Below are 25067 nucleotides of genomic sequence, written 5' to 3'. Positions count from 1 at the left end.
CATATTCCCTGCTCAGGGACCTGAGTCGCCGTTTCGTAACTTCCGGCGCACAGTAAGGCTAGCGGAGGACTTCCGGTTTGCTGTCAATACTTCCGGGTTCACTCCACATAGCTAGATCTTCATAGTACAACAAATCACTGTGCCGATCATGTGACTATATCGGTCACATGATTCCCCAGCGTCCTGACGTCATGACGCCTTCGACAGGTCCTTTAGACCTTTAATAGAAGGATGCGTTTACCATAAATCTGGAACGCTAACCTTCCAGTATACAACGAATTCCTCTTTTTATGGTCACAACATAAGTAATAGAAAAGGCTAATTAATATCTGTATTTTTTAGCCATATGTAATTTTATAAGTCTCATACTAACCCAGCGTCCTGACGTCATGACGCTCATGTTAGGTCCTTGCAACCTTTATATGGAGGGGGCGTTACCATGGTGATGGAACGCTACCCTCCAATATACCCCGGATCTTTACTCTTACGTATGCAAAGCTTATACGGAGGAAGTGTTACCATGGTAATGGAACGCTACCCTCCAGTATACCTCAGATCTATCATCATACGTTGGCAACATAACCTATTTATAGGGAAAACTGATGTATAACTCTTATATCCTTATTGATCTAACATGTTATTACACATCTTATCAGCATTCATACAACATATTCATTTGTTAAAATCCTTTCGATAAACATACAAAAGATACATTTCCTCATTGTACTATTCTCATATATAGCACTGAGTAACTCTTTATGATATTTTCTATCAAATTCAATTAAGAATATATATAAGACCAATGAATAATAAAAAAATTTTCCCTTATAGTATCATATTATATAATTTTATAAAATTCATATATCCTATCATCTAACCACTCAAACCAATTGGTAAATACTCAATAGGTACCTATATACACACCAGAATGTATTCCGGTGTGCATATAAATGTAAATATATATGCGCATGGAATGTAAACATGCATGAATTCATGCAGTTTTTTGTAACAAATTCGCAATACAAACTACCAGCCTGAAAATGAGAAAAAAGAGAAAAAAAAAAAGGGGAAGAAAGAAGATGAGGGACCCTAACTAAAGTTTCTCCAACATCTCGTTAAGACCTTGTGGGGTAAGTGTGTTCAATTTATATATACAATACATCTCCTTAGTACGAAGATTTCTAACGGACCGTAAGGAGATGCTTTCCAGTGGAGTTACTTTCAGACCAGTTGGATCACTGTTGTGGTGCATTTTAAAGTGTCTAGAAATGCTGTGTTGCATAAATCCCTTTTTTATATTACTTTTATGCCTTGAGACTCTTGCCCTCAGCATATTAAGGGTTCTACCCACGTATTTTTTATGACATGGGCATTCCAACAAGTATATTACATTTTTGGACCTACATGTGAGATGTTGTTTTATCTGGATTGTTTCTTCCTGAGCGATAACCTCCTTAATATCATGGGTAATATGCATGCTACTTTTGCATCTTTTTTTGCCACATCTATATGCACCATTTTTTCCAATTTTTTCCTGCCCCTCTAAATCTTCTCCCACTCTTTTTTCTCTTTTTTTGGGTGTGACGTCAGGACGCTGGGGAATCATGTGACCGATATTGTATGTGAGTATATAATGTTTGTAATTGTTTCATATGTCACTTGAAAAAGTCGCTATAGGCGACGAAACGCGTCGGACATATCTTCAAATAAAAAGTCATTTTATGTTTTGATACTTAAGGAACTTTCTAGTTTTACTAGTTAATAAGGTTTCCTTTCCTTTGCTTTGGAGCGCTGGATCTTTTTCTTTTTTGCATGTCTATATAAGGTCTCACAGCTCACAATGCATATCAGAGCCAAAACAAGGCAATGAGGAAGAAAGAAGAGTAGAGCTCTGAGACAGGATTGTGTGGAGGCACAGATCTGGAGAAGACTACAAAAAAACCTCCTGCTGCAATGAAAGTTCCCAAGAGCCTAGCGGCCTCCATAATTCTCTAAATGGAAGATGTTTGGAACAGCCAGGACTCTTCATAGAGCTGCTGACCCACCAAATTAAGTGATCGGGAAAGAAGGGCCTTGGTAAGAGAGGTGGCCAGGAACCAAATGGTCACTCTGGCTGAGCTCCAAAGATCCTGTATGTAGATGGGAGAAACTTCCAGAAGGTCAACCATTACTGCAGTCCTCCACCAATATGGGCTTTATGGCAGAATGAAAGTCCGCCTGGAGTTTGCCAAAAAGCATCTAAAGGACTCTCAGGACTGCGAGAAACAAGATTCTCTGGTCTGATGAAACCAAGATGGAACTTTTTGGCATCAATGCTAAGTGTTATATCTGGAGGAAACCAGGCGCCACTCATCTCCTGCCCAATACCATCCCTACAGTGAAGCCTGGTGGTGGGAGCATCATGCTGGAGGTGTTTTTCAGCGTCCGGGACAGGGAAACCGGTCAGGGTTGATGGAAAGCTGAATGGACCAAAGTTCAGAGATATTATTACTGAAGACCAGATTAAGAGCGCAGGGAACCTGAGAGTGGGCAGCATGATAATGGGGCTTATTTACTAATACGATCTAATAGCTAGACAGTGCAAACTAGGACTAGACTGTTTTAAAATGTGAGATTCATAATTCATTGACAAATCTTGCACATTTTAGGACTGTCTAGTCTAAGTTTAGATCACCCATTAGTTGGCTTAGTTTACACATTAAAATTGCGTAAACATCTTGACGCTATTCGCTGCAATTTGGCACCATTTTTGGTACAATTTAGGCTACACCTCTTTTTCGATCACGTTGAAAAAACTGTCAAAAAGTGTCAAAAAACACATGATAAATGTGGCGCAAGCATGTAGGGCAGTTCCGTATTTTGATTAGTAAATAAGCCCCAATGACCCTGAGCACACAGCCAAGACAACACAGGAGGGGCTTAGGGACAACTCTGTACATGTCCTTGAGTTGCCCAGCCAGAGCCCTGACTTCAACTTAATCAAACATCTCTAGAGAGACCTGATAATGGCTGTCCACAGACGGCCCCCACCCAACCTGACAGAGCTGGAGAGGATCTGCAGAGAAGAATGGCAGAAAATACCCAAATCCAGATGTGCAAACCTTGTGGCATCATACCCAAGGAGACCGGAGGTTGTAATCACTGACAAAGGGGCTTCGACTAAGTACTGAGTACAGGGTGTGAATACTTATGGCAATGCAAAATGGTAGTTCTTCATTAAAAAAAAATGTACCAAGATTTCTAACATCTTGTTTTCACTTCCTTATGGGGCACTGAGTGCAGAATGATGAAGAAAAACGTGAATTAATTTGTGTAAGGCTACAACATAACAAAATGTAAAAAAAAAGTGAAAGGACCTGAAGACGTTCCAAAACTAACTGAAGAAAAGAAAAAATAAAAGTACAGAAAAATAGAAAAAAATAAGGATGCATAAAATAAAAAAAAACACTGGAAAAATACAAAAAACATAAAATTATTGGATATAAAAGAAAAAACACTCAAAGAACAAAAAAAAAAAATGATCATAGAAGTATAAAAGAAAAACAACACAATCCTGATATGTACTCTGGTCTACATCCCTTTTCTAACTAGAAGATATTGGTGTCATAGACACATCTACCCATCGCCCTGCATGCGGTTTTCAAGGGTAATCGAGTCAGGCAGATCACCAGTGCAGGAGACTGGATGTCAGTACGGCTTAATGACCTTAAATCTCATTATGTCTATACTTCACCGTAAATTAAGTGCTGCTAATGACATAGGGGTTAAAGTTTAATGACTGGAGTGCTTCATTAGGCCGGGCCCACTTAGGTTGCATTTAATCACTAGGCGTTCCGAAAACATAACAGTGTTTACATGCACACTGCGATCCCTGATCCCGCCAGGACCCCACTTTCTTGGTGTTCTTGGATTGTCTAGATCAGTGGCGGCGAACCTTTTAGAGACCAAGTGCCCAAACTGCAACCCAAAACCCACTTATTCATCGCAAAGTGCCAACACGGCCATTTATATGGGACAATTATCTCTCGTAGTTCGTTCCACCAATCGAATTGATCAATAATCGTGCAGTGAACGTGCAAAAAACCCCCCAAAAAACAACTCACCATTTGTTAGCAGTTCGCAATCACTGACTTTCTTGGCCTACACCGATGGGCGTGGGCGTAACTACGCTCGCCACTATGAAGCATAGTTTGCCCGACAGCTCGTCCCATCTAAATGGGGCAGACCTCTACCTATGTAAATTCTCTGCACTAGCGCTAATGACCTTGGTGGTGACGTCCGTGCTCATGCAGTCGTTAACCAGCCATCTGTGCTGGGGCAACAGTGCATGTGCCCGCAGGGGTGGCTCCGAGTGGCCCCTCCAACACACGTGCCATAGGTTTGCCGCCACCGTTCTAGATAAACAGTGATATAAATAATAATATTCATACTAAGAAAAAAAGTCAGCCTTATTTTACAGCAGCTGCTCAGTGTAAAGCAAGGAGGGTGCGGACTTGTTACATACACATACTGTGTTCACCAACACCTTAACGACCACAGGCAGCTTTGGGGGAAATGTTTTTCACTTCAATGCAGATATTTCAGGCTGGCAATCTTTTTTGCAATAAGGTTTGATGATCTTTGCATGTAAATGCCTGCCTATTGTGCACTTACCGTGCCCTCATCCTTCATCACTGACTTAAAGCCAGCATAAAATCAGTCCTCCCTGATAGCAGGAACTGCATGCTGTGATTCTCTGCAGGAGCGCTGATAACATTGTTTCAGCTGCAGTCCCTCTGGAGAACAATGAAGCTGTAAGCAGATAACAGACCTCCAGCTGATATCTGCTTACAGCAAAGGGAGGCTCGTTTGAACGCAAATGAAGCTAAATAAGCTACAAAGTAGCCAAGTAGCTACTAAGTAGTTTATGCAAAATGATAGCTCAAAACTATCAAGCTATCTTTTAAATGCATCTTTGCGTGTAAATGGGTCTTAAGTCTCAATAGGAGATCCGGCAGTGAGGCTGGACTGGTTGTTTTTAGCCTTCATCTCTCCTTCCCTGCACTTTTATCAGCTAATTTATGATCACAACTTGGATAAACTTGGATAAGAACGTGAAGGGGAAGGAAAGAGCAGAGGGAAACTAAGCCATTAGTCCAGCCTCACTGACAGATTTCCTATGGAAACTAAAGGCCCTTTTACACACAACTATGATCGCTCAAAATTCACTCAAAAGCCATCTTTTGAGCGATAATCGTTGTTTGTAAATGTGTGCCCATCGGGCACTTACCATGCACTTTGTGTATCATTGAGTTCAGCTCAACGTAAAATCCATGGAGACTGATGAGACGGACCGCACGATGAGTTCTCCGCGGGCAGCGCTGAGATAATTCTTTCAGTAGCTGTCCTGCTGGAGAACAATAATGATGTATTTAGAGAACAGACCACCCGCTGTTCTCTAAATACATGCAAATTAAGCTAGTTAGCTACTAATGGGCTGATTAACCCATTAGTACCTATGCAAAATGATCGCTCAAAACTGTCATTTTCTGTCGAAATTTTGAGCGATCATCTGTGTTTAGACTAGGCAAAGGTTCGGGTGCCGGCGCGGGTGACAGGTGAGTTGCGGCCGTGAGCAGGGGGGAGCGGGGGGGGGGGGGGGGGGGGGAAGGAGGGAGAGAGAATCTTTGCTCCCGAGCTGGCAGGTACTCGCTAAGGGCAATGCTCGATTGAGCAATTGCCCTTAGCGAGTATGCTCGCTCATCTCTAGTGATTAAAAGATTGTCCAAAACGCGTCAGTACGTAATGTATTTGCACTCTGCTTAGAAAGCATTTAGTAAAAGAATACCGTTTTTATTCCTACCATCTGATGTGCTGGACTTTTACATATTCTGTTCATGTGTGTTGATACATAGACATGCAGTGAGCCGGATCTCAGATAAGGAAGATGGAATAATACCTCTGCAGCGCCACCTATTGGATGGCAGGATTCCTTCAAATCAATGCCCGACCCTTTATACAGGTCTATGCAACAATGATTGAGAATCAAAAACCGATTTGCTGCATAGACCTGTATAAAGGGTCGGGCATTGATTTGAAGGAATCCTGCCATCCAATAGGTGGCGCTGCAGAGGTATTGTTTCATCTTCCTTGTTTAGGAGCATGGTTGGTCTTCTAAGTCTCCTCACTCGCCTTCTAGATGCTCTCCTTAAGAAGTGAGGATACCCCTCTCAGATGAAACATGAAGTAATAGCAACAGTAAAGTCCAGCACCAGAAAAACATGATAAAAGGTTAAAAATCCAATTTATTGATATGCATTAAACATTTCTGATTGCAAACACGATAATTCCTGCTTACACGTATCGAAGCGTACAAACAATGGGGTTCTCACTCATGGGAGCCGCTGCATTTAACCTTTACTATGGTGTTCTGGTGCTGGACTTGACCCTGGCTATGACTTCAGTATTTCCTTTGGGCACTGTGTGGTGGTATTCTGTGGGCTGTACACGGCATTATTAACTTAGCACTATACAACGGTATTCTATGGGCTGGAGTCATGATGAAAAGCCGTCAACTTTCTATAAAACTACTGTTGTGTAATAGCAATTGTATGTTTAAAGGGCTTGTACCACAATCACAAGTTATCCCCCATCTGCTGGATAAGGGATAACTTAAAGGCCATTTACAGGGGCGTATCTAAAGGCTCAGGGGCCCTGATGCAAAACATGAGCTGCCCCCCCTCTACCTGTATCTGTACCTGTACCCATACCTAAACCATGCTGCACAGAGGCATAACTTGAAGCTTCTGAGCTCCAATGCAAAACCTGTAACAGGGTCCCCAACTATAATGCTTTATTCATAGTACTGGGCTCCCTATATGGAGAAGAGAGGCCTTATGGGCCCCCTAAGGCTCCTGGGCCCGGGTGCAACCGCATCCCCTGCCCCCTCTATAGTTACGCCCCTGGCCATTTACACGGGGCGATTATCACTCAAAATTCGTTCAAACGATCGAAATTGAGTAACAATTGTCCCGTGTAAATGCAAAAAGTCTTTTAGCATTTGTTCACCTTCCATTAGAGTTGACTTTCAGTCAGCATAAAAAACAAATCACTGGATCGCAGGATTTTTGTTGCATGTAAATGCTCTCCGCATAGCGCTTCACATACAATAAGGGAAAAGCCAGTGATCCAGCGGTGATCAGCCTAACGCTCTGTACGAGCGCCGACGACATTAGCGGTGAGATCAGCACTCGTGCAGTCGTTTAGACAACTCCCGTCTAAATAGATATTACTGATCGGTGGAGCGGTCACTGTTGAGACCCCCAGAGATCTTGAGAACAGGGGCCTGTGTCCCCCATCCTCCTCACTGTGGGCTTATTGCACCTACAGTAAGGAGGAGACTGAATGGAGCGACAGTCACACAAGCATGCTGCTCTATTCAATTTCAATGGGCCGGGTGGCAAGCTCTTGGGTATTTCTGTCAATCCCATTGAAATGAATGGCATTCATTCTAACATCACTGCAGGGGAAGAAGAGCGTTACATGGGACCCCCCATTCTTGGGATCAGTGGGAGTCTCAGTGGTGAGACCACCACTGATCAGCAAGTTATCCAATGGATAGGGGCCAGCTTGTGATCCTGGTACAGCCCCTTTAATGTCACTTTGCATGGTTACTCTAACGCTGTGCAGTAGATTAGCAGATCTATCACCACTTTTTAGTCTTGTACAGAAAAGTGAGAAGGAGTCAAAGATATCTGGAACCAAGTTCTCTCTGTATGAGGACAGGACATCTTCGCTGCGGTACAAGGAATTATTATTACGCTGACGGAGCTGTAAGAGGTACGAATAATCAGACCATGACCTACCGAATACAGGCGCTGGCAGCACTTTTTGGGTAAAACTGAGAGCGGATGATTTGAAGTGTCACAAACCTTGTTCCCGGGCCTGTCTCTCAAACTTCTCCTTGGCCTCCCTCTCCCGGTCCTCAGGATTCACCGGCACGCCCAGCTCATCTCGTGGGATTATCTTCCCGTGGAAAGGACACTGGAACAGCAAAGCGAAGGGGAAAATGCTGAGACACTGTCCTTAAACCTAAAATACCATCACTAATCCATGGACCCCAAACTTCCCACCAAACCACTGAGACGGTCAGCTTGGCTTATTCAGAGCCACCCCTGTGATTTCCCTAACACATACATATGATGTACATGCCAATAAATGTATTTTCATGGTATGGAATACCGAAGCACACTACTATACCCTACGCAAATATCCAAAAAAAAGGGGCGGGGATTTTTTTCTTAAGCATGGGTGGTAAGTATGACAAATGCCGCTATACTATACTAGAGACCAGCAAACAAATATGTTGAAGACTTCTCTTCCGATGATCTCTTACGGCTATGGATGTCAATAATAAAACAATTATTATCCACAAAAAGAAAAGGCAATAGATACTAAAAAAAGGCTAGAGAACAGTAAAAAAAAATTATTATATATTATATACATACACACACATACACATACACATATATACACAGTGTTTTAAGACAATGAATAGTTTGTCCTTGTGAAGGTTGTGTAGTGTAGTAGGTGTAAGGAGACTACTAAGCCATACAATGCGTACCAAAATTTCTCAGAGGAGCAACTAGATGTTTAATGCCTCAGCAGCACCACCTATTGAGCGTTCCTCATGCCCCGTCAGTGGCGCCGGATGAGAGGTGTACTATGTGGGTCAGAAGGGGTACAGTTAAGACCACACATTGATTTGTAGGAAAGCTACCTTTTCAAAGGTGGTGCCACTGAGGCACTGTAACATCTCCTATTTGCATATCTAATTTCCCAGAGGAGCACTGCGTGGCTTATAAGTCTCTTCCCACCTACTAGGTTCTCTCCAAAAGGAGAAACTATACTGCTGATCCATATGATAGGCCTCCACTCAACCAACCAAAAAGCTACTGCACACTGATGAGGGGCAGACTCCATGAAAGTCTATGAGCCCATCTTTAGCTTGCGGGGAGAGACAGTGTTGCCCCTTTCCTATAGGAATCAGTGAAGGGGCCTCACCAGTTGGAACCTAACCAAGCAAAACTTTTGACTTGAGGTTTTCAGAAAAAGCAGAAACACACGTGTCCTCCTCTCACAGGCCTACAAAAATGTACACAGCACGGTCCCCTCGGGGAAGGGTGCAAAAGATATTCTGTAATAAAGTCCACTAATAACTAGTGCCACACATATAGACCCGAGCATACACACAGCAGTCCTGGCAGTGACGATATCCTACATGTGTGCGGGATCCACACTCCAGCCCTTGCAGATCATTTTGGGTGGCTGTAGCAGCAATCTACTGTTTAGTGTTGGAGGCGAGCTAGGGTGATGCGCTGTCGCTGGGGTCCGAATTACTGGGAGTCTAGCAGTTCTCATAGAGCGGGAGAATGATCTGGTTGATAGAGCCATGATGAAAGCAGCAGGCAGCACCGGTGGAGACATAAAACACCACAAGGGAAGGCAGACAGAGCAGAAGGTACGCTGCAGCCGCATTCTACAAGAGGAACATTAGGGTACACCAACAGTAGGGTTCTAACTTCAGACTACAAGATGCATAGTCTTTTCAGCAAGTTTTGTTATTGCTAAACGGTGTGCCTTGTTGGATTTAAAGCATATTTGCAATGGGTTTCTGTGCTGCAGTTGTCGTGGATTTATTTTGGGGTCCACGGCGTAATCAATAGGAATGTTTGCACCCTTCCAGATTTATGTTCAGAGATGCGCACAATGGAAGAGATCACACGGAGACAAGACTGTCAGTGTAGAAAGTCTTCCTGACTGTTTATTAGTAGGTGTATAGCATCTTATATAGCATGATGAGTTAATTGTCCTTTATGGGCAGCAGGAAGCGATACGTGGTTGGAAATCAAAGCATGGGATTGGGTGGTCCAAATATGGTCACGGACGTCCGACATCACGTGGTTTCAGATAAAAACCAGCGCCATCTTTCCGAGTTCGATGGAGGTGGCAGGGGCGGGAAAGGGCAACGTGTCGTCAATTGACGACTGAGGGTTATGTGCGGGTACAGAATGTGCCCTGAGGGTATGAGCGTATGTTTCTATCAAGCTGCATATTCTGATAACGGTTAGCAGTACAGGATGCGGCACATTCCATTCTGCTGGCTCAGATAGTGAAATAGACATTTCACCTTGCATGGATATATATATGTATATCTTCCACATAGTAAGTCTGCAGCAAGTATGCCATGTGTGAAGGTACCCTTAGGGCTCACTCACATGGACGTAAAACTGGCGTAGTCGGCAGGATTTACTGATTGACTCTTGTGTCACTCATCGGACGACGACATCGAACTGGGAGGACATATATCCACTGTGCCAAACCAGAGGACTGATCAACCTCACACACAGCCCGGTAAGTGTCATATTTAGTATATGAGGTCTGCCGTTGGTCTGTTTTGGCTCAGTTGATTGACAGACTCCTAGGTCAGTCGGATGTTTGATGTTTGACATCATAGTTGTCATCGGTAAAGAAGTTTACCTCAGGTCTTGGGTACTCTTAAGTGACACCGAGGGATAGAATCTGTAATTTGACTATATGCATCCAGGTATGAACTAATTTGGAACCCAAGGCTTGAAAGGTTAATGTGACCGGTCATGTGTAACGGTCCTTAACAGGTGTAGCGTATTACGTGTGTAATATGCAGTGCTGACATCCCATACACTTACATTGCGTTATTCAAATACCCGTGTGTGAAAACAATTACAGCCGGTCCTATTTTGGTCTAATATAGCCCACGCAAGTCTATGAGAGCGGTAAAAATACACAGTGAATATGTAGGATACATGCGCATTCACTACAGGAAGGAAAAAGAAATCTGCGCCGCCACCTTATTATCCGATGGGCTCATTCCCATGACCGTATTTTCAGCGTGTATTACGCCCGCGATGCGTGGCTGCGTGATATGCGGGGAAAGGAGTCAATGAAAGTAAATGGATTTTTCATCAATCCATTCACAATAGTGTATTTACACTGAGTGGAGATACGCATGAGCAGAAAATCGCAGCACGCTCAATTTCTCGGCGCACCACACAGTGCGAGCCCTATACTTTTCTTGGAGTAGCAGATGCAACGCTGTCCATATACAATACGTTGCATATGGGCGGTGATACATACTTAACCCTGCTATGCAACAAAGCAGCGAACTAAAACAGTCAGACTGCGCGTGAGACATGTTGTCATGCGCAGCGGTAGTCGTTTACGTATACAGTTTAGTGAATGAGCCCTATCCTGTATATACGCATGATGGGGTGCTGTGCATGTATTATCCAACTACACGCCTCACTCATCATCCCCATAGCATCTACAGAATAGTCCACAGAAAAGTATCCTGGCACCGCACTATTATGGAAGCTGTCTGAAAGAAAATCTTTCATTGCCCATAGCAACCAATCACAGCGCAGCTTTCATTTCTTATACCGCTGAGGTAAAGTGAAAGCTGCGCTGTGATTGGTTGCTATGGACATCAAAGACTTTCCTTTAGACAGCTTTCATAAATATACATATACACACACACATTGCAGTCGCTGTCCCGGGATGGACACCCACCTTAATCCTGTCCTGCCTCTCGCACAAGGACCCGTTGGCCATTGGTGCCTTGCACTTGTGTGTCACAGGTTCAAACTTGCCCGGGAATGTGATGTATCTGGTTTTTAACATGGCCTCCACTTCTTTATTTTCCACTTCCTCTTCAATATCGTTGGGAGCCCAAAACCGATGCTGGGAACTGAACCTGCGATTAGGAACATAACGGCTCATTGTAGGCGGTATACAAGAACTAACAATACAGGCTGTATACGGACGACGGGTACCACAGAGTCACATAATATGGAGTCCATGTATATTCCTGTCTGCTGATTTTTAGAGGAAAACTCCAGACAAAACGTTTATATCATATTAAGGGACCAAAGGGGGCGGAGCATGACACCGATTCTCCTTGAAATTTTTTGACTTCCTGTGTCTTGCTCCGCCCCATCAGGCCCTGCTCCATAACATAGTGTATAAAGGGGGCGCATGACACCGATTCTCCTTGAAGTTTTTTGACTTCCTGTGTCTTGCTCCGCCCCATCAGGCCCTGCTCCATAACATAGTGTATAAAGAGGGCGGAGCATGACACCGATTCTCCTTGAAGTTTTTTGACTTCCTGTGTCTTGCTCCGCCCCATCAGGCCCTGCTCCATAACATAGTGTATAAAGGGGGCGGAGCATGACACCGATACTCCTTGAAGTTTTTTGACTTCCTGTGTCTTGCTCCGCCCCATCAGGCCCTGCTCCATAACATAGTGTATAAGTCTGTCCGCTAGTCTTACTTCAAGAAATGCGCCATCTTATTTCAAGCTCCATTGAATTTGAGGCGGACGAGACAATATCAATAATGTTACAGGGTGCGCCACGGAAAAGTAGTCTGGCGCCGCACTCTTCTGAAAGCTGTCTGAAAGACAACCTGTGTTGCCCATAGCAACTAATTACAGCGCAGCGTTCATTTTACCTCGGCAGTACAAGTATTCTTTTTGATAGCTTCCACAAGGCCAGATTCTCACGAGCGTATGCGTATTTGCGCCGTATTTTTACGCATCAAGCATTGCGTATGTGAGCGCAACTGTTTTTAGCTGTACTCTTTGCGTGCACAATTGCACGTGCAAAAGAACCCTCAGCAGAGGACCGCGGGGGTCTCCCATGGAAAACAATGGGCGCTATCGCAAAAGATAGAACACGCTGCGGTTTGTTTCCAAGCAACGTCGCAAGTGGAGAATGAAACTACTGAAAATCATTGATTTCATGATTATGCGGTTTCATTCACTCTCGTGTGAAAATTGCGCTATTTTATCGCCAGTGTGAAGGCACCCAAATGAAGAAACTATCACAACACACCCACCATTACAATAACCCTGCCCACAATGCCTCTAGTGGAATCTGGCGCCGTCCGCGTCTTTAATAGTTTTTTGGGGGGTTTCTTCTATGAAGTTAATGCCATCGTCGACCTCAAGACTAATTATCGGCATCGACAAATGGAAAAAAAAATGTCTCCTGTCCCATCTGCTGTGGTTAACGAGTGGCAGGTCTGCGGCGCCGGCTGTAGACGTACGTACTGCGTCCGCGCTGCCCTAACCTGACACGAGTTTAGCTACAAATGCACCTCATCCAGAAAGCAATTAAACGACACAAGTATGTGGTCAATAGCGCTTCGGCTGCGATAACCTCCCCGTGTAGGAGAGGAGGTGTTCCTGGCCAACACAAAACAGTTAAGCCGATGGTCAATGTAGGCGCTTACAGCTGTCAGCGGGCACGAGATGTGACAGGAATGAAACCTAGTCTACATGTCCATAGACAATGCACAACAGGGCCATCTAGTGGTGGCCTTTTCATGAGCTACAAACCTGCACAGTAAGGGCGGCTTCACACAAGAGTTTGCGCAAATATGCTCACCGCAGCATATCTGCGATGAATGAGGTTTGGAGAGGGCTATAACCAGGGCTTTGCATGCGTCTGCACATATGGCTGTAACTTTTGCGTGTGCAGGTCAGTTCATACGAGCGGGTAACACACCCTGTGGAATTGAGTAGCTATTAAAGCCTAATAAGGGCCAGCTGTCTTTCCCTGCATTTTGCGCGGCGTTTCACCCTTCCCCTTGCATATCTGCACAACTGCCATAGACTTCCACGGCACTTCGCATAGACTTCCACGGCACTTCGCATAGACTTCCACGGCACTTCGCATAGACTTCCACGGCACTTCGCATAGACTTCCACGGCACTTCGCATAGACTTCCACGGCACTTCGCATAGACTTCCATGGCACTTCGCATAGACTTCCATGGCAGTTGTGCTGCGCAGAATGCAGAAAGATAGAGCGAGACCTATTTTTTTGTGCAAAAAGTGAGCGATTATCATTCAACAGTCGGTTGTTGGCTCGTGCTTACACTGAATGATCCTCATTCACTTCTGCTAGCTTGAACGATAATCGTTCCATCTAAATGCAGCTTAAAACAAAACTCTGCACTGAGAAAAACGCCAATAGGGCTGAGCTGCAATGTCAGATGCAGCCACTAGGCAAGAGTAACACCGTTTCCAAGAGCGTTGATACGGGGTAACACAGATATTCTTTCCCTTTCTGCAGAGATTACTAATACAATGCAGTCCAATTGTTAGCAATGTCACAATTATACACAATCTAAAGCCCCATTGACACGTAACGATCCTCGTTTGAACAAGCGAATGAACTAACAACTTTGCTTTCAAATGTTGAGTATTTACATGTAAATATAATTGTGTGAAATTCTCGCCATTTCCCTCGTTAGCTATGTAAACTCTGTACATGTTGTTTGCTCAGGTGGGCGAGTGTTTATGTGAAGAATCTCTGGCCTGCAGGTTTTTAATTAGTGTGAGGAAAAGCCATTGTCTACGGCGGCATGAGTAAACAAGTAGTCATTGCGTTTAGCAAACAATCACCCCCCCTCAAGTCCTTTGAAAGGCTGAAGGAATGCAACTTAAACCAGCGAACTAATGACTATTTTTATGCGAAAAGGGGGGGGACCCCATCTGAATCAATACATTGATATCCAATGCTTCAGATGGCCGCGATTTTCGGCTGACGTTTTATCGCGGCAAAACAGCAGCAATAAAACGTTGGTGGGAATAAGGCTTAAGAAAGTCCATCCCAAAACTTGCATGTAGCACTCGAGCTTTGAGGCAGATTTCAGCTGCTCATTTTTAGAGGTGAAATCCACATTCCAAGCCTGCAGCATAAATTTGCATCAGATTCCATGCGGATTTTAACATGGAATTCATGGTTGGAAAATCAGCGTGTGGATCGTCTCCATCGAATGAGACAAATCTGCGCACAGATCTGTATCTGTTCAAATTAAAAAAATAGGTCAAAAACCTATAGAAACCGTGATGCGATTTCTGATGCAGATTTTCGTCACAATCCATGTTGAGATTTTTCCAACGCGGATTTTATATGGAATGGTAGAGTTGGAAGGGACCTCCAGGGTCATCGGGTCCATCCCCCTGCTCAGTGCAGGATCACTAAATCATCCCAGATAGATATTTGTCCAGCCTTTGTTTGAACACTTCCATTGAAGGGGAATTCGCCACCTCCCGTGGTAACCTGTTCCACTCATTGATCACCCTCACTGTCTAATATCTAATCTGTGTCTCCTCCCTTTCAGTCTCATCCCATTGCTTCTAGTCTTTCCTTGTACAAACGAGAATAAGGCTGATCCCTCTGCACTGTGACAGCCCTTCAGAGATCATGTGAGCGAGGCCTAAATGTGTAAAACTATATATTAGAACTATATAAAAGCTGTAGGACAACACGTGGTAGAGGGTCCACTTCTTTTGCTCTGGGAGGTTCATCATCTAGTAAACCCTTCTCTGTCTTGCATTTTAAGGTTTCATTAAAATTGAAAAAAAACCCAAAAAAAAACGTTTTCTAGAATCCACTTCATGTTTTCGCACAACAGGCTTTTTTGCCAATGTTGATATATTTTCAGACTGTGGTATTTCTTCTAGAGTTTGAGAAATTGTAAAAATTCCTTGACTGCACTGGTCCTTTTGTAGATAACATTACACCCCGACACACGCCCTAACAAACAAACAAACGACTCGGAATATGAAACGGAACATTTTTACTGTTTTCAAAAACAAATAAGTGTAATAAGAGCACAAAGAGCAACTAAAAGTTACAAAACTTCATGGAAAAAATTAAAAATCAAAATCAGGAGGGTGAGGATGCAGGTCCAAGTCCACTGGTGGTGGTGTCGCAGATGGTGGCTACAATTCATTAGAGGAGGGTACATAGTAGAGTTGTAGAGTGTATGAAGCTGCAGCAAGAGGGACAAAGTATCATTATAGGGGTCCAGCTTGAAATCGAGAGCCCCTGTAATGTGGCCTATCCTGGGGGAAAAAAGGAGGGGGTTGTTGATGGGCCATAGGCCGGGTTTGTCCATTAGCCCCATAATAAAAGGGACGGGGAGGCGAAGGAGCTGGATGAGGAGTTGGCATGTGGACAGGTGCTGTGGTATGCCCGCTAACTCGCCACTGCTCGAGTGCCCGGAAGCACTCCTGGGGGTTATTGGGTGGAGTGGCAGCCTCGATTAGGATGAGCATGCATGCGTGGGTGCGCAACCGCAGCTCCTCCGGTACCCTCCACAGGTAAGGCCCAAGGCTTCTCCCGAAGGCAACTTCGACATCTTCCTCCACATTCCTATTTGGGGACTGGAGGGCTTGTAAATCCACTTGGGCACCACCGGAGGGGGTATCACTTTTTCTCTCATAGCATGGTCTTTCATTAGCAGATGGTTGGCATGTGGCCATGGTGGAAGTCCCAGATGTGATCGGTTCTTCCAAATCAGCTGCATTGCCCTCTGAGGAGTCCGTGGAATTTGACAGTGGGTTTATCAGCTGATTGGCATCTGTGGCGTTATCCTCAGCCTCCATGTTGTTGTCCATGCTATGCAAAAAAATATAGATAAGTATAAACACCTTTCTGACATGGTTTTCTTTTTCCAATCCCACCTTTCTTGATTCCTTCCATCTTTTTGTGCCCGTTCTACATACATGTAACATGTTTTTCCCCCTGGCCAGGCCACAGAGCTGCGTGTGGTTATTTTTAAGAGCACCATGAGCTGGAGTTTGGGGTCCATATTTTCTATCCAATAATCTTTAGAGGGGGTTGGTGTCCAACATTCAGCATTTAGGTCAGTTTAGTGAAAGTGTATTAATTTAGAACTTTTACAGTGTTGGATTTTGTAAAAAACATTTACTACCCGACAATAAAATGGTTTACAGTAGACTTTAGTTATTTTTTCAGGTTAAAAGAGAAAAAAAAACAACACAACTTATGGCCACAAATCCAAATCACGTGAGGAATGGGAGTTGCTAAGCGTACATCTTAAGCCCTCTTTTTTGCCAATACAGTGCCACTCTTCGCCCTCTGGGTCAACTCACAGCGGAATGGGTCCCTGCAACTGCACCATCTTTCTGGCACATCATCAACTACAAGAAACATGAAAAAAAACCAACAAGGACGACATTGCACAATTGTCTAAAGGGGCTATTTACCTTTTCACCATCTCCATTTGGGGGAACATCGTGGAACTGGGTAAAGGGGCCATTTAGGTCTTCTAGTGGGACAGATTGGAGCACAGCTATGTTGCATTTACAGAGCTGACGCCCATCTGTCAGTCTCCCATTGCTCAGGAAATAGCTGTCCCCCTACAAAGAATCTTTTTTTGCGGCGGTCTAAGTAGCCAGATTCGCAGGCATCCTCCAGTCCAGGTCTCTGCTGCACCTGCGTGATGAGATGCGCCACTTTATTCTGTCCGGGCATGGCTGCTGTGGCTACCAATGCAGTGTTGTGGCTGCAGTGATGTGGCTTGTATTCCAGTCTTACAGCAAGTCTAAGAGTGCTGTGGCTAGGCTCCAAGTGGTAGAGCTTGCCTCCTCCTTGACGGAAACTACTTCCAGTTTGTCGCTTTTAGTGTCTTAGCATACGACTGTCATCTATGTACTGTCTGTATTTCCTGGATCTGTTGCGGTCCATTTTTCTTTTTATTGTGTCCACGAATGCATATTGGACAAGAATCCTGCATGCTACAATTTTTTTTCAAGCAGTATAAAAAAAAAAAAAAAAAGGATGTGTGAAGTGGCATATTCACTACTACGGGTCCATGTGTAGACTATGTGACAACATTTAAACTGAAAAAATGGCCATGTGCATTAGCCCTAAAGGAGAGGAGACTGGAATGTGGGTTTCACAGGTGCTTTGCCGATTAAATAAAGACACACAAAGCCTAGTTATTGACAAATCTATTGTTCTCAAGAAAGATTGGTTAGTTTGAATCAAAACAACTTTCAGAACACCTAATGTGTTATAAAGACATATGAAGCTAGAAAAAGCATTGCTGAAGATCTGGGTGTACATAAATCCATGGTTATATAAATTATCCATATATTAATCAAAGCAGCATCCTGGGGAGTTGCTCTAGAGTAGTTCTAACTCACATCATCCAGTGTAGAAATTCCTTGTGCCCATAAAATATGATGTTTCGACCACATTGCTAGTGGCCTTTGTGTCAAGTCACTGACAAAGACCACTGGCAATGTGGTCGAAACATTGTCATATTTTATGGGCACAATAATGAATTTCTACACTGGATGATGTGAGTTGAAACTAGTCTAGAGCAACTCCCCAGGATGCTGCTTTGATTAATATATGGACTGTTTATCGTGAGTTGGTTCAGGATCCAGAAGCACGTTGTAAGCGCTGCATCCTTCACTCTGTAGAACAGGCCTCCCTCCTAGTGGAGGTGTATGTGTGTGCTGTGGTCTACTGCATTACGTTCGGTTATATAAATTATATACAAATGGAGAAAATTCAGGACTATTGCAAGTCCCCCTAGGAGTGGGTGTCCTCTTAAAACAACTTCAGGAGCACAACCGCTTGAGAAAGAAGCAAAAGGGTAACAGCAAAAGACCTACAGAAGACTCTACAAACTGCACAATTCTCTGTTCACGTGTCTGCTAGTAGAACAACACTGAAGAACGGTGCTCATGGAAGGAAGACGCCATGAAGGAAGAGGCGGCTGTCCAAAAAGAACCTTTGTGCCCAGTCTTAAAGGAGTTGTCCCGCGAAAGCAAGTGGGTCTATACACTTCTGTATGGCCATATTAATTCACTTTGTAATGTACATTGTGCATTAATTATGAGCCATACAGAAGTTATCAGAAGTTATTCACTTACCTGTTCCGTTGCTGGCGTCCTCGTCTCCATGGTTGCCGTCTAATTTTCGCCGTCTAATGGCCAAATTAGACGCGCTTGCGCAGTCCGGGTCTTCTTCTCTTCTCAATGGGGCTCCGTGTAGCTCTGCCCCGTCACGTGCCGATTCCAGCCAATCAGGAGGCTGGAATCGGCAATGGACCGCACAGAAGAGCTGCGGTCCACGGAGGGAGAAGATCCCGGCGGCCATCTTCAACCGGTAAGTAAGAAGTCACCGGAGCGCGGGGATTCAGGTAAGCGCTGTGCGGTGTTCTTTTTTAACCCCTGCATTAGGGTTGTCTCGCGCCGAACGGGGGGGGGGGGGGGGGGGGGGGGTGAAAAAAAAACAAAACGTTTTGGCGCGGGACAACCCCTTTAAGTTTACCTGAGACCACCTGGATGTTCCACATAGCATCGGGAAAAACCTTCTATGGACAGATGAGACAAAAGTGGGACTTTTTAGCTCAAATGCAAAACGCTATAAAACACATTCCAACTGTGAAGTTGGAGGGAGTACCATGTTTTGGGGACGCTTTGCTGCCTCAGGGCCTAGACACCTTGCAACCGTTGAGGAGACCGTGAACTTTGAGGATCAAAACATTTTAGAGGAGAACATAAGGGCAGCCGTCCATGACCTCATACTGGAAAGATATTGGGCGACGAAACAAGACAATGGTCCAAAGTAAATTAACTCGAAAAATAAGAGGATTTGTGTTTTAAAAAAGCAAAGTCAGAGTCACAAGATGCTGTGGCATGACTTGCCAAGCGCTTTGCATGCAAGGCATCCCAGAAATATTAACAAACACGTTTGCACAGAGGAATAGACCAAAATTCCTCCTCCAAGTGCAAATCTTATTTCCAGCTACAGGAAACATTTGGTGGAGGCAACTGGTGCTAAAGATTTTTAGGTTCACTTACTTTTTTTCCCAGCACTGTTGAGGATTAGTCAATGTGCTCAATAAATACATCGACGGTACAACTGTTTGTTATTTGTTGGATTCTATAATTGTGACTCCGCTAACAATCAGACTGCATTTTATCTGAATCGATGCAGGAATATTTTCAGCCCATTAATAAAGTATGAATGGAGTTCCCTCCAGAAATATTCGCCTCCATGGCTGCATCTCTCTTAGCTGTAAACTGGCCACTCCGGTGGTGGCTGGACATAAATTATGTTTTGTTAGTTTGGCAGATGTGTAGTAATAAGCTGTGAGGTTCAGAGGTGTGCCCTCTATTTTATGGCAAGGCATAAAAGTGAAGGCGTACAGCAAGCGCACGACAGCCTGTGAAATATGCTTTTGATTTCACCTGTGACTTGAATAACTCAGCTGTAAAATAAAAATGCCGAGGCTCAGACAAGTGCCAGCCAAAGGGGGGAACGAATGCTCGGCCCCTTCTACAACTGCTCAGCACTAGAGCCGGCACAGAAGATGAAGGAATACAACGGGCATGAAACACCAGCCGGCTACGTCAAACCAACCACAGAAACACCTGTGTATCATACAGTTATTGAAGAATGTTTTTGTTTAAATGGGTCGTACCAGGATCACAAGTTATCCCCCATTCACAGGATAGGGAACATCTTGCTGATCGGAGAGGGTGTCACCGCTGAGACCTCCACCAATCTCAAAAACAGTGGTCCCATGTCACCCTCTGCCCGTTACTGCAGGGTTGCTTCACCCCAGCGTCAGGATGAATGGAGCGCTGGCCACCCCCACCAATCAGCAAGTCATGTGATCGGTATTCCTGTTATAACCCCTTTAAAGGAGCTGTCCCATTTTTTTTATTCTACGGCCCACAGAAATGAATGTTCTAACTTACTTACAGCCCCAACGAATCACTAGTTCTTCTCGTTGGTGGTGCGTCACATGACCTGCAACATTGCAGCTTCATCCTGGCCCAGTAACGTCCCATAAACTGATCACATGACTTAGGATCTGATATCTAATGTTCTGTATACAGGATACCACTGGTATCTTGAACTCTACTCGCTGTAGCAGTCATGTGGGTATACAAGCAGGTCACCGCTGCAGCCAATCCAAACAAAGACCGCAGAGTCATATCGGATTGGTGGTCCTGAAGCAGCGGGTGATTATAAAAGTATAGTATTTCAGAGCGCCCCCATTTTTACAACTCAGCATCTCATTTAACCCTTTAATGGCAAGAACATTTTGATCCTAAATGACCAGATGCCACACGTAGGGGCCATTTAACAGCAACTTCTTTTTGTTAATTGCTTTGCCTACCAAAATAATTTATTTGGCTGTTTTTAAATACTTTTCTTACAGTATTATATTTTTCTTTTTTAGTTTTATTTTCGGTGACGTGTACAAAAAGTAAAGCAAACCCACAAAACACAAGACTTTTAATGTACAGTTCAGCAGTAGAGATGAGCGAACGTACTCGGGCGAAAAGATTCAGGGGGCGCCGTGGGTGAGTGGGGGGTAGCAGCGGGGAACAGGGGGGAGCCCTCTCTCTCTCCCTCTCCCCCCCACTCCCCGCTGCAACCCCCCACTCACCCACGGCGCCCCCTGAATCTTTTCGCCCGAGTACGGAAGTACTCGAAAATCGCGGTACTCGGGCGAAAAAGGGGCGTGGCCGAGTACGCTCGCTCATCTCTATTCAGCAGTCTTCAAAATTTGCCCAAATGACATTAAAATAAATAATTAAGACGAGTTCCTTACTTTGTCTGGTCGATTTGATACACAATGTGCATAATGATGTGGACACTTTTTTTTTTTTTTGGCTTCTCCACCTATATTTGTACTTTATAGGTATATTTTTGCACTTTCCACTGTAACTGGGGCATCCATAAGAGCCACAAGGAAAAAAAACAAGCCGCCAGCTGTGAAATCAGTCACTGGCAGAACGGTTTTGGTGATGGGGCTGCCAGTGATCTAGGACTTATCACCTATCCTGTACACAGTCCATCCACAAGTTCCAGACTGTTCTACGGAATTCTTTAGCTTGCACTTTACACTAATGTGCCAAAAGTCATGGGACAGGAGCCAATATGTATGACCCCCTCTAGTCTAGTGAAGTGTAGCAACTTAGCATAGCATCAATTCTACAAGTGAACAAAAGACTTCTGGAGGGATGTTGAGCCATGCCACCAGATCCCATAAATGTTAGCTTGGGCACATGATGCACCATTTGTAGAACTTCTCCAAAATACTCCTCAAACCAAAGCTGGACAATTTGACCCTAATGGCACAGTGCATAATACTGCTGCATTATACCATAATTTTAGGGGTACATGAAGTCCATGAAGGGCTGCAAATGGTCACCAAGCAATGAAACGTAGCGGGAAACGGTCAATGACAAGGACCAACTGACCCAACTCATGCCATGAGAACATATCCCACACCAGTAGGACACTACCACCACCACCACACACAGTGCCTTGTTGGCATGACTTCATGAGGTCTGAGCCATGCATGAACCCTACCATGAGCCCGTAAACTCATTGGACCTCTGAAGTCCAGTTAGCAACGCATGAGCCCAGGTGAAGCGCTGTGTCTGCTGTTGTGATAACAAATGCATGCTGATGGGTCTTCTGCTCCCATAGTCCATGGAAGCTAAATAACGCTGCACTGACCTGTATGATGTGTATGTGGGGCCTCCTGTATTTAATGTGGATTTGATTTCTGCCGGAGCAGTTTGTGTGTTCGAACAATTCTAACCAGCCGCCACCAGTTATGATCATAAGGCACCTGTGGGAGCCCATTGCGCTGTCCACTATGATGCATTCGCAGTAGACACATAAGACTATGGTTCAAGGAATCTTAAAATGCTCACACAACTTCCAAAGGGGAATGGTGCATCTATCTGGCGCCCACCATCATGTCTCGTTCGCACGTCGATAACTTACAATGTTCACTCACAAGATAACACCTCACAACTTCTACAGGTGTAGGCGTCCCCAAGTGTCACCTGAGGTAACACCACTTAATAAATCAATTTACAAACTGCTATCCCACGATTTTTGGCACATCAGTGTATATGTAAACTTAAATGGTGGTCTACAGCTTTTCAAAAGGAACCTAGCCAATTAATCTTTCTCCTAATACACTAGCTTGCATATATCTCCATACCGGCCGGCCTCGCTGTGAGAAGTCACTGCAATCTCACTTCTACGACTGCAGATTTCCAGGTGGTTCCTGGCCTGACATTCACCTCTCTGTAAACCAGCTCATCCTTCATTCCCCTAATCTCCGCTCTGTGGCCAGACCATGACCTCGGCCTAAATAAGCCGGCTCGTCCGATAAATAGTTCCCGAAATTAATACTAATAGGACTGGGAAAGCAGACATCCTCCACCCCACTAATCCCCACTTGTTAAAAACACAAACAGTTTACTGACTTGAGTATTTTTCCAGCTGTGGGCTGATCCTTCCCCCAGTAGTGCAGATCTATCCCGAACGGGACGACAGGTGCTCTCGATAACTCTTCTTCCCGCTTCGCCCTTTCACTGCGGTGCTCGCCTGAGCTGAGGGGGGGGAAGACACAAAAAATTACAACACATGGGCAATGATGTCCAAATCTGGTTTCCAACGCAGCGCCTACAATTTTACACAAATGCAAAAGCCCCAAGTATTCTGTTCCCTCTTCCCAAAGAACCCACTAATTGTGCAGTAAAGACCGGAGTCCATCATTGCTGTAGAAAAACTTTCCTCAGACCCACCAATGTTATCCAACGAAGCTGATCAAGAATTTAAGGGTCCCAATTCTTTACCCATATAAGCCCTAGATATTTCAGAGGTAGTACACTTCTTGATATAGCGCTTGTGGAACACCCAATGGATAGTTTATGAAAACTAGTCAAAATGGTCCTCTTATGTGCCTGCAAAAAGATCTCACAGGTGATAAGCAGACCCAAACATTTACATTTTCCGGTTACCACCAGCCCCAGTCATCTCCTCCTGCTTACACCTGGTAGTCACTGAATACCTGGAGGCTGAGGGGGTGATGGCTGACAGCTTGTCCCGCATGGCTTTTAGCGTTGCAGCAGCACAGGTTGGGTCAGATTCGTCGTCATTCCTCTTTCTTTTACGCCATCTGCTACGTGTTCTTTTGGTTCTTGCTGGTGGTGTCGGTTTCGGAGCAGCATCCAAACCTGTGACATTGAACAGAGGTTACTGCTCCATACAACGAGGGGAACGTGTGGACACTCCATGCACACCAAAGGAAATGTGCCGATAATTTACCAGTAGATACACAAGATCTGTTCCATCTAAAACACACTCAATATGAACTTCATTTAAAGGGGGTCTCCACTTTGGATAATCTCTGCTGGTTACAAGGAGGACTTGCCTATTATACCTGATCGTCCTGCAGTGACCCCCAGCGATCATTAATCTGTGAGAAAACCCGGCAATCACCCCCTAAAGAGACCATGTTTTTGTACCCATCTCTGAGAGCAGCACAAGGTAGTGACAGGCACACCGATTACAGTGATATGTCTGCGGTCTGGTTCTTTGTTGTAGTTTTGCCTTTAATCAGTAGCAGCACATGCATAGAGGACTACCTAAAGTAGTCCTGGATATTAATGAGCTGCAAGCTGGCTACACCCCCCCTGCCCTCCAGCCACTGATTGACTGTTATCCACCTATTATTGTGCATAGAGAGAGCTGCCAATCATTGGCTGGAGAATAGGGTGGGTGTGGCCAGCCTGCAGCTCATGACTATGCAAGACTAGTTCTGTGTCCCACAGCTATGGATAAAATGCAAGTTTCTCCAAAACTCCTGCACAGATCCACACAGCAGACATATCACTAATCAGTCTGACAGATACTACCATATAGTGCTCTCAGTGAGGGCTGCAAAACGATGCCGACAGATTCCCTCGAAGGACAGCCGCTTAGTATTCCGTTATACCGTGATCTGCCAGGCATTACTTGATGGACAACAGTCCCGGACCGGATAGTTTATACTGCCGAATTTTATATAGCTATAGTGCTTTAAATTCCATATATGCAGATACCCTTTTCCCCGCAATTCCACTCTGGCCCTTGTCATTGTCCTCCCTAAGCTGGGCAAGGACCCTCAAACATGCTCCAGTTATTGGCCTCGCTCTGTTTTCAATGTAAATCTGAAGATACATGCAGAACTGTTGGCCAATAGACTAAATCCTTTCCTCCCCAGTTTAGGTCACCCTGATCAGGTGGGCTTTGTTCCAGGTAGGGAGGTCCACAACAATAAGCTGAAGACTCTGGACATCATTCATTTTGTGCAATCACAGCAAATTCCTCTCATAATCCTTTTTTTACATG

At 44.5% G+C, this 25067-nt stretch overlaps 1 protein-coding gene across 3 annotated transcripts in view; it reads right to left on the bottom strand.

Annotated features, from left to right (window-relative positions):
- Window positions 1–25067, bottom strand: part of UVSSA (UV stimulated scaffold protein A) — an 89665-nt gene that overhangs the window by 12335 nt on the left and 52263 nt on the right. Inside the window, exons 9-12 of one of the 3 annotated variants that reach the window (XM_066573010.1) lie at window positions 23746–23911; window positions 23159–23284; window positions 11587–11770; window positions 7911–8022 (exon numbers count right to left, since the gene is read on the bottom strand). In XM_066573010.1, coding sequence (XP_066429107.1) covers window positions 7911–8022; window positions 11587–11770; window positions 23159–23284; window positions 23746–23911 — 588 coding nt within the window. Of the gene's footprint in view, window positions 1–7910; window positions 8023–11586; window positions 11771–15651; window positions 16491–23158; window positions 23285–23745; window positions 23912–25067 lie in introns of those variants that run through there. The other 2 variants (XM_066573011.1, XM_066573009.1) reach the window with 2 other exon arrangements.

Source organism: Eleutherodactylus coqui, chromosome 7 (genome assembly GCF_035609145.1).
Source record: "Eleutherodactylus coqui strain aEleCoq1 chromosome 7, aEleCoq1.hap1, whole genome shotgun sequence".
Taxonomy (NCBI): Eukaryota; Metazoa; Chordata; class Amphibia; order Anura; family Eleutherodactylidae; genus Eleutherodactylus; species Eleutherodactylus coqui.
The sequence above is the reverse complement of the archived record's forward strand: the minus strand, read 5'-3'. Positions and strand labels throughout refer to the sequence as shown.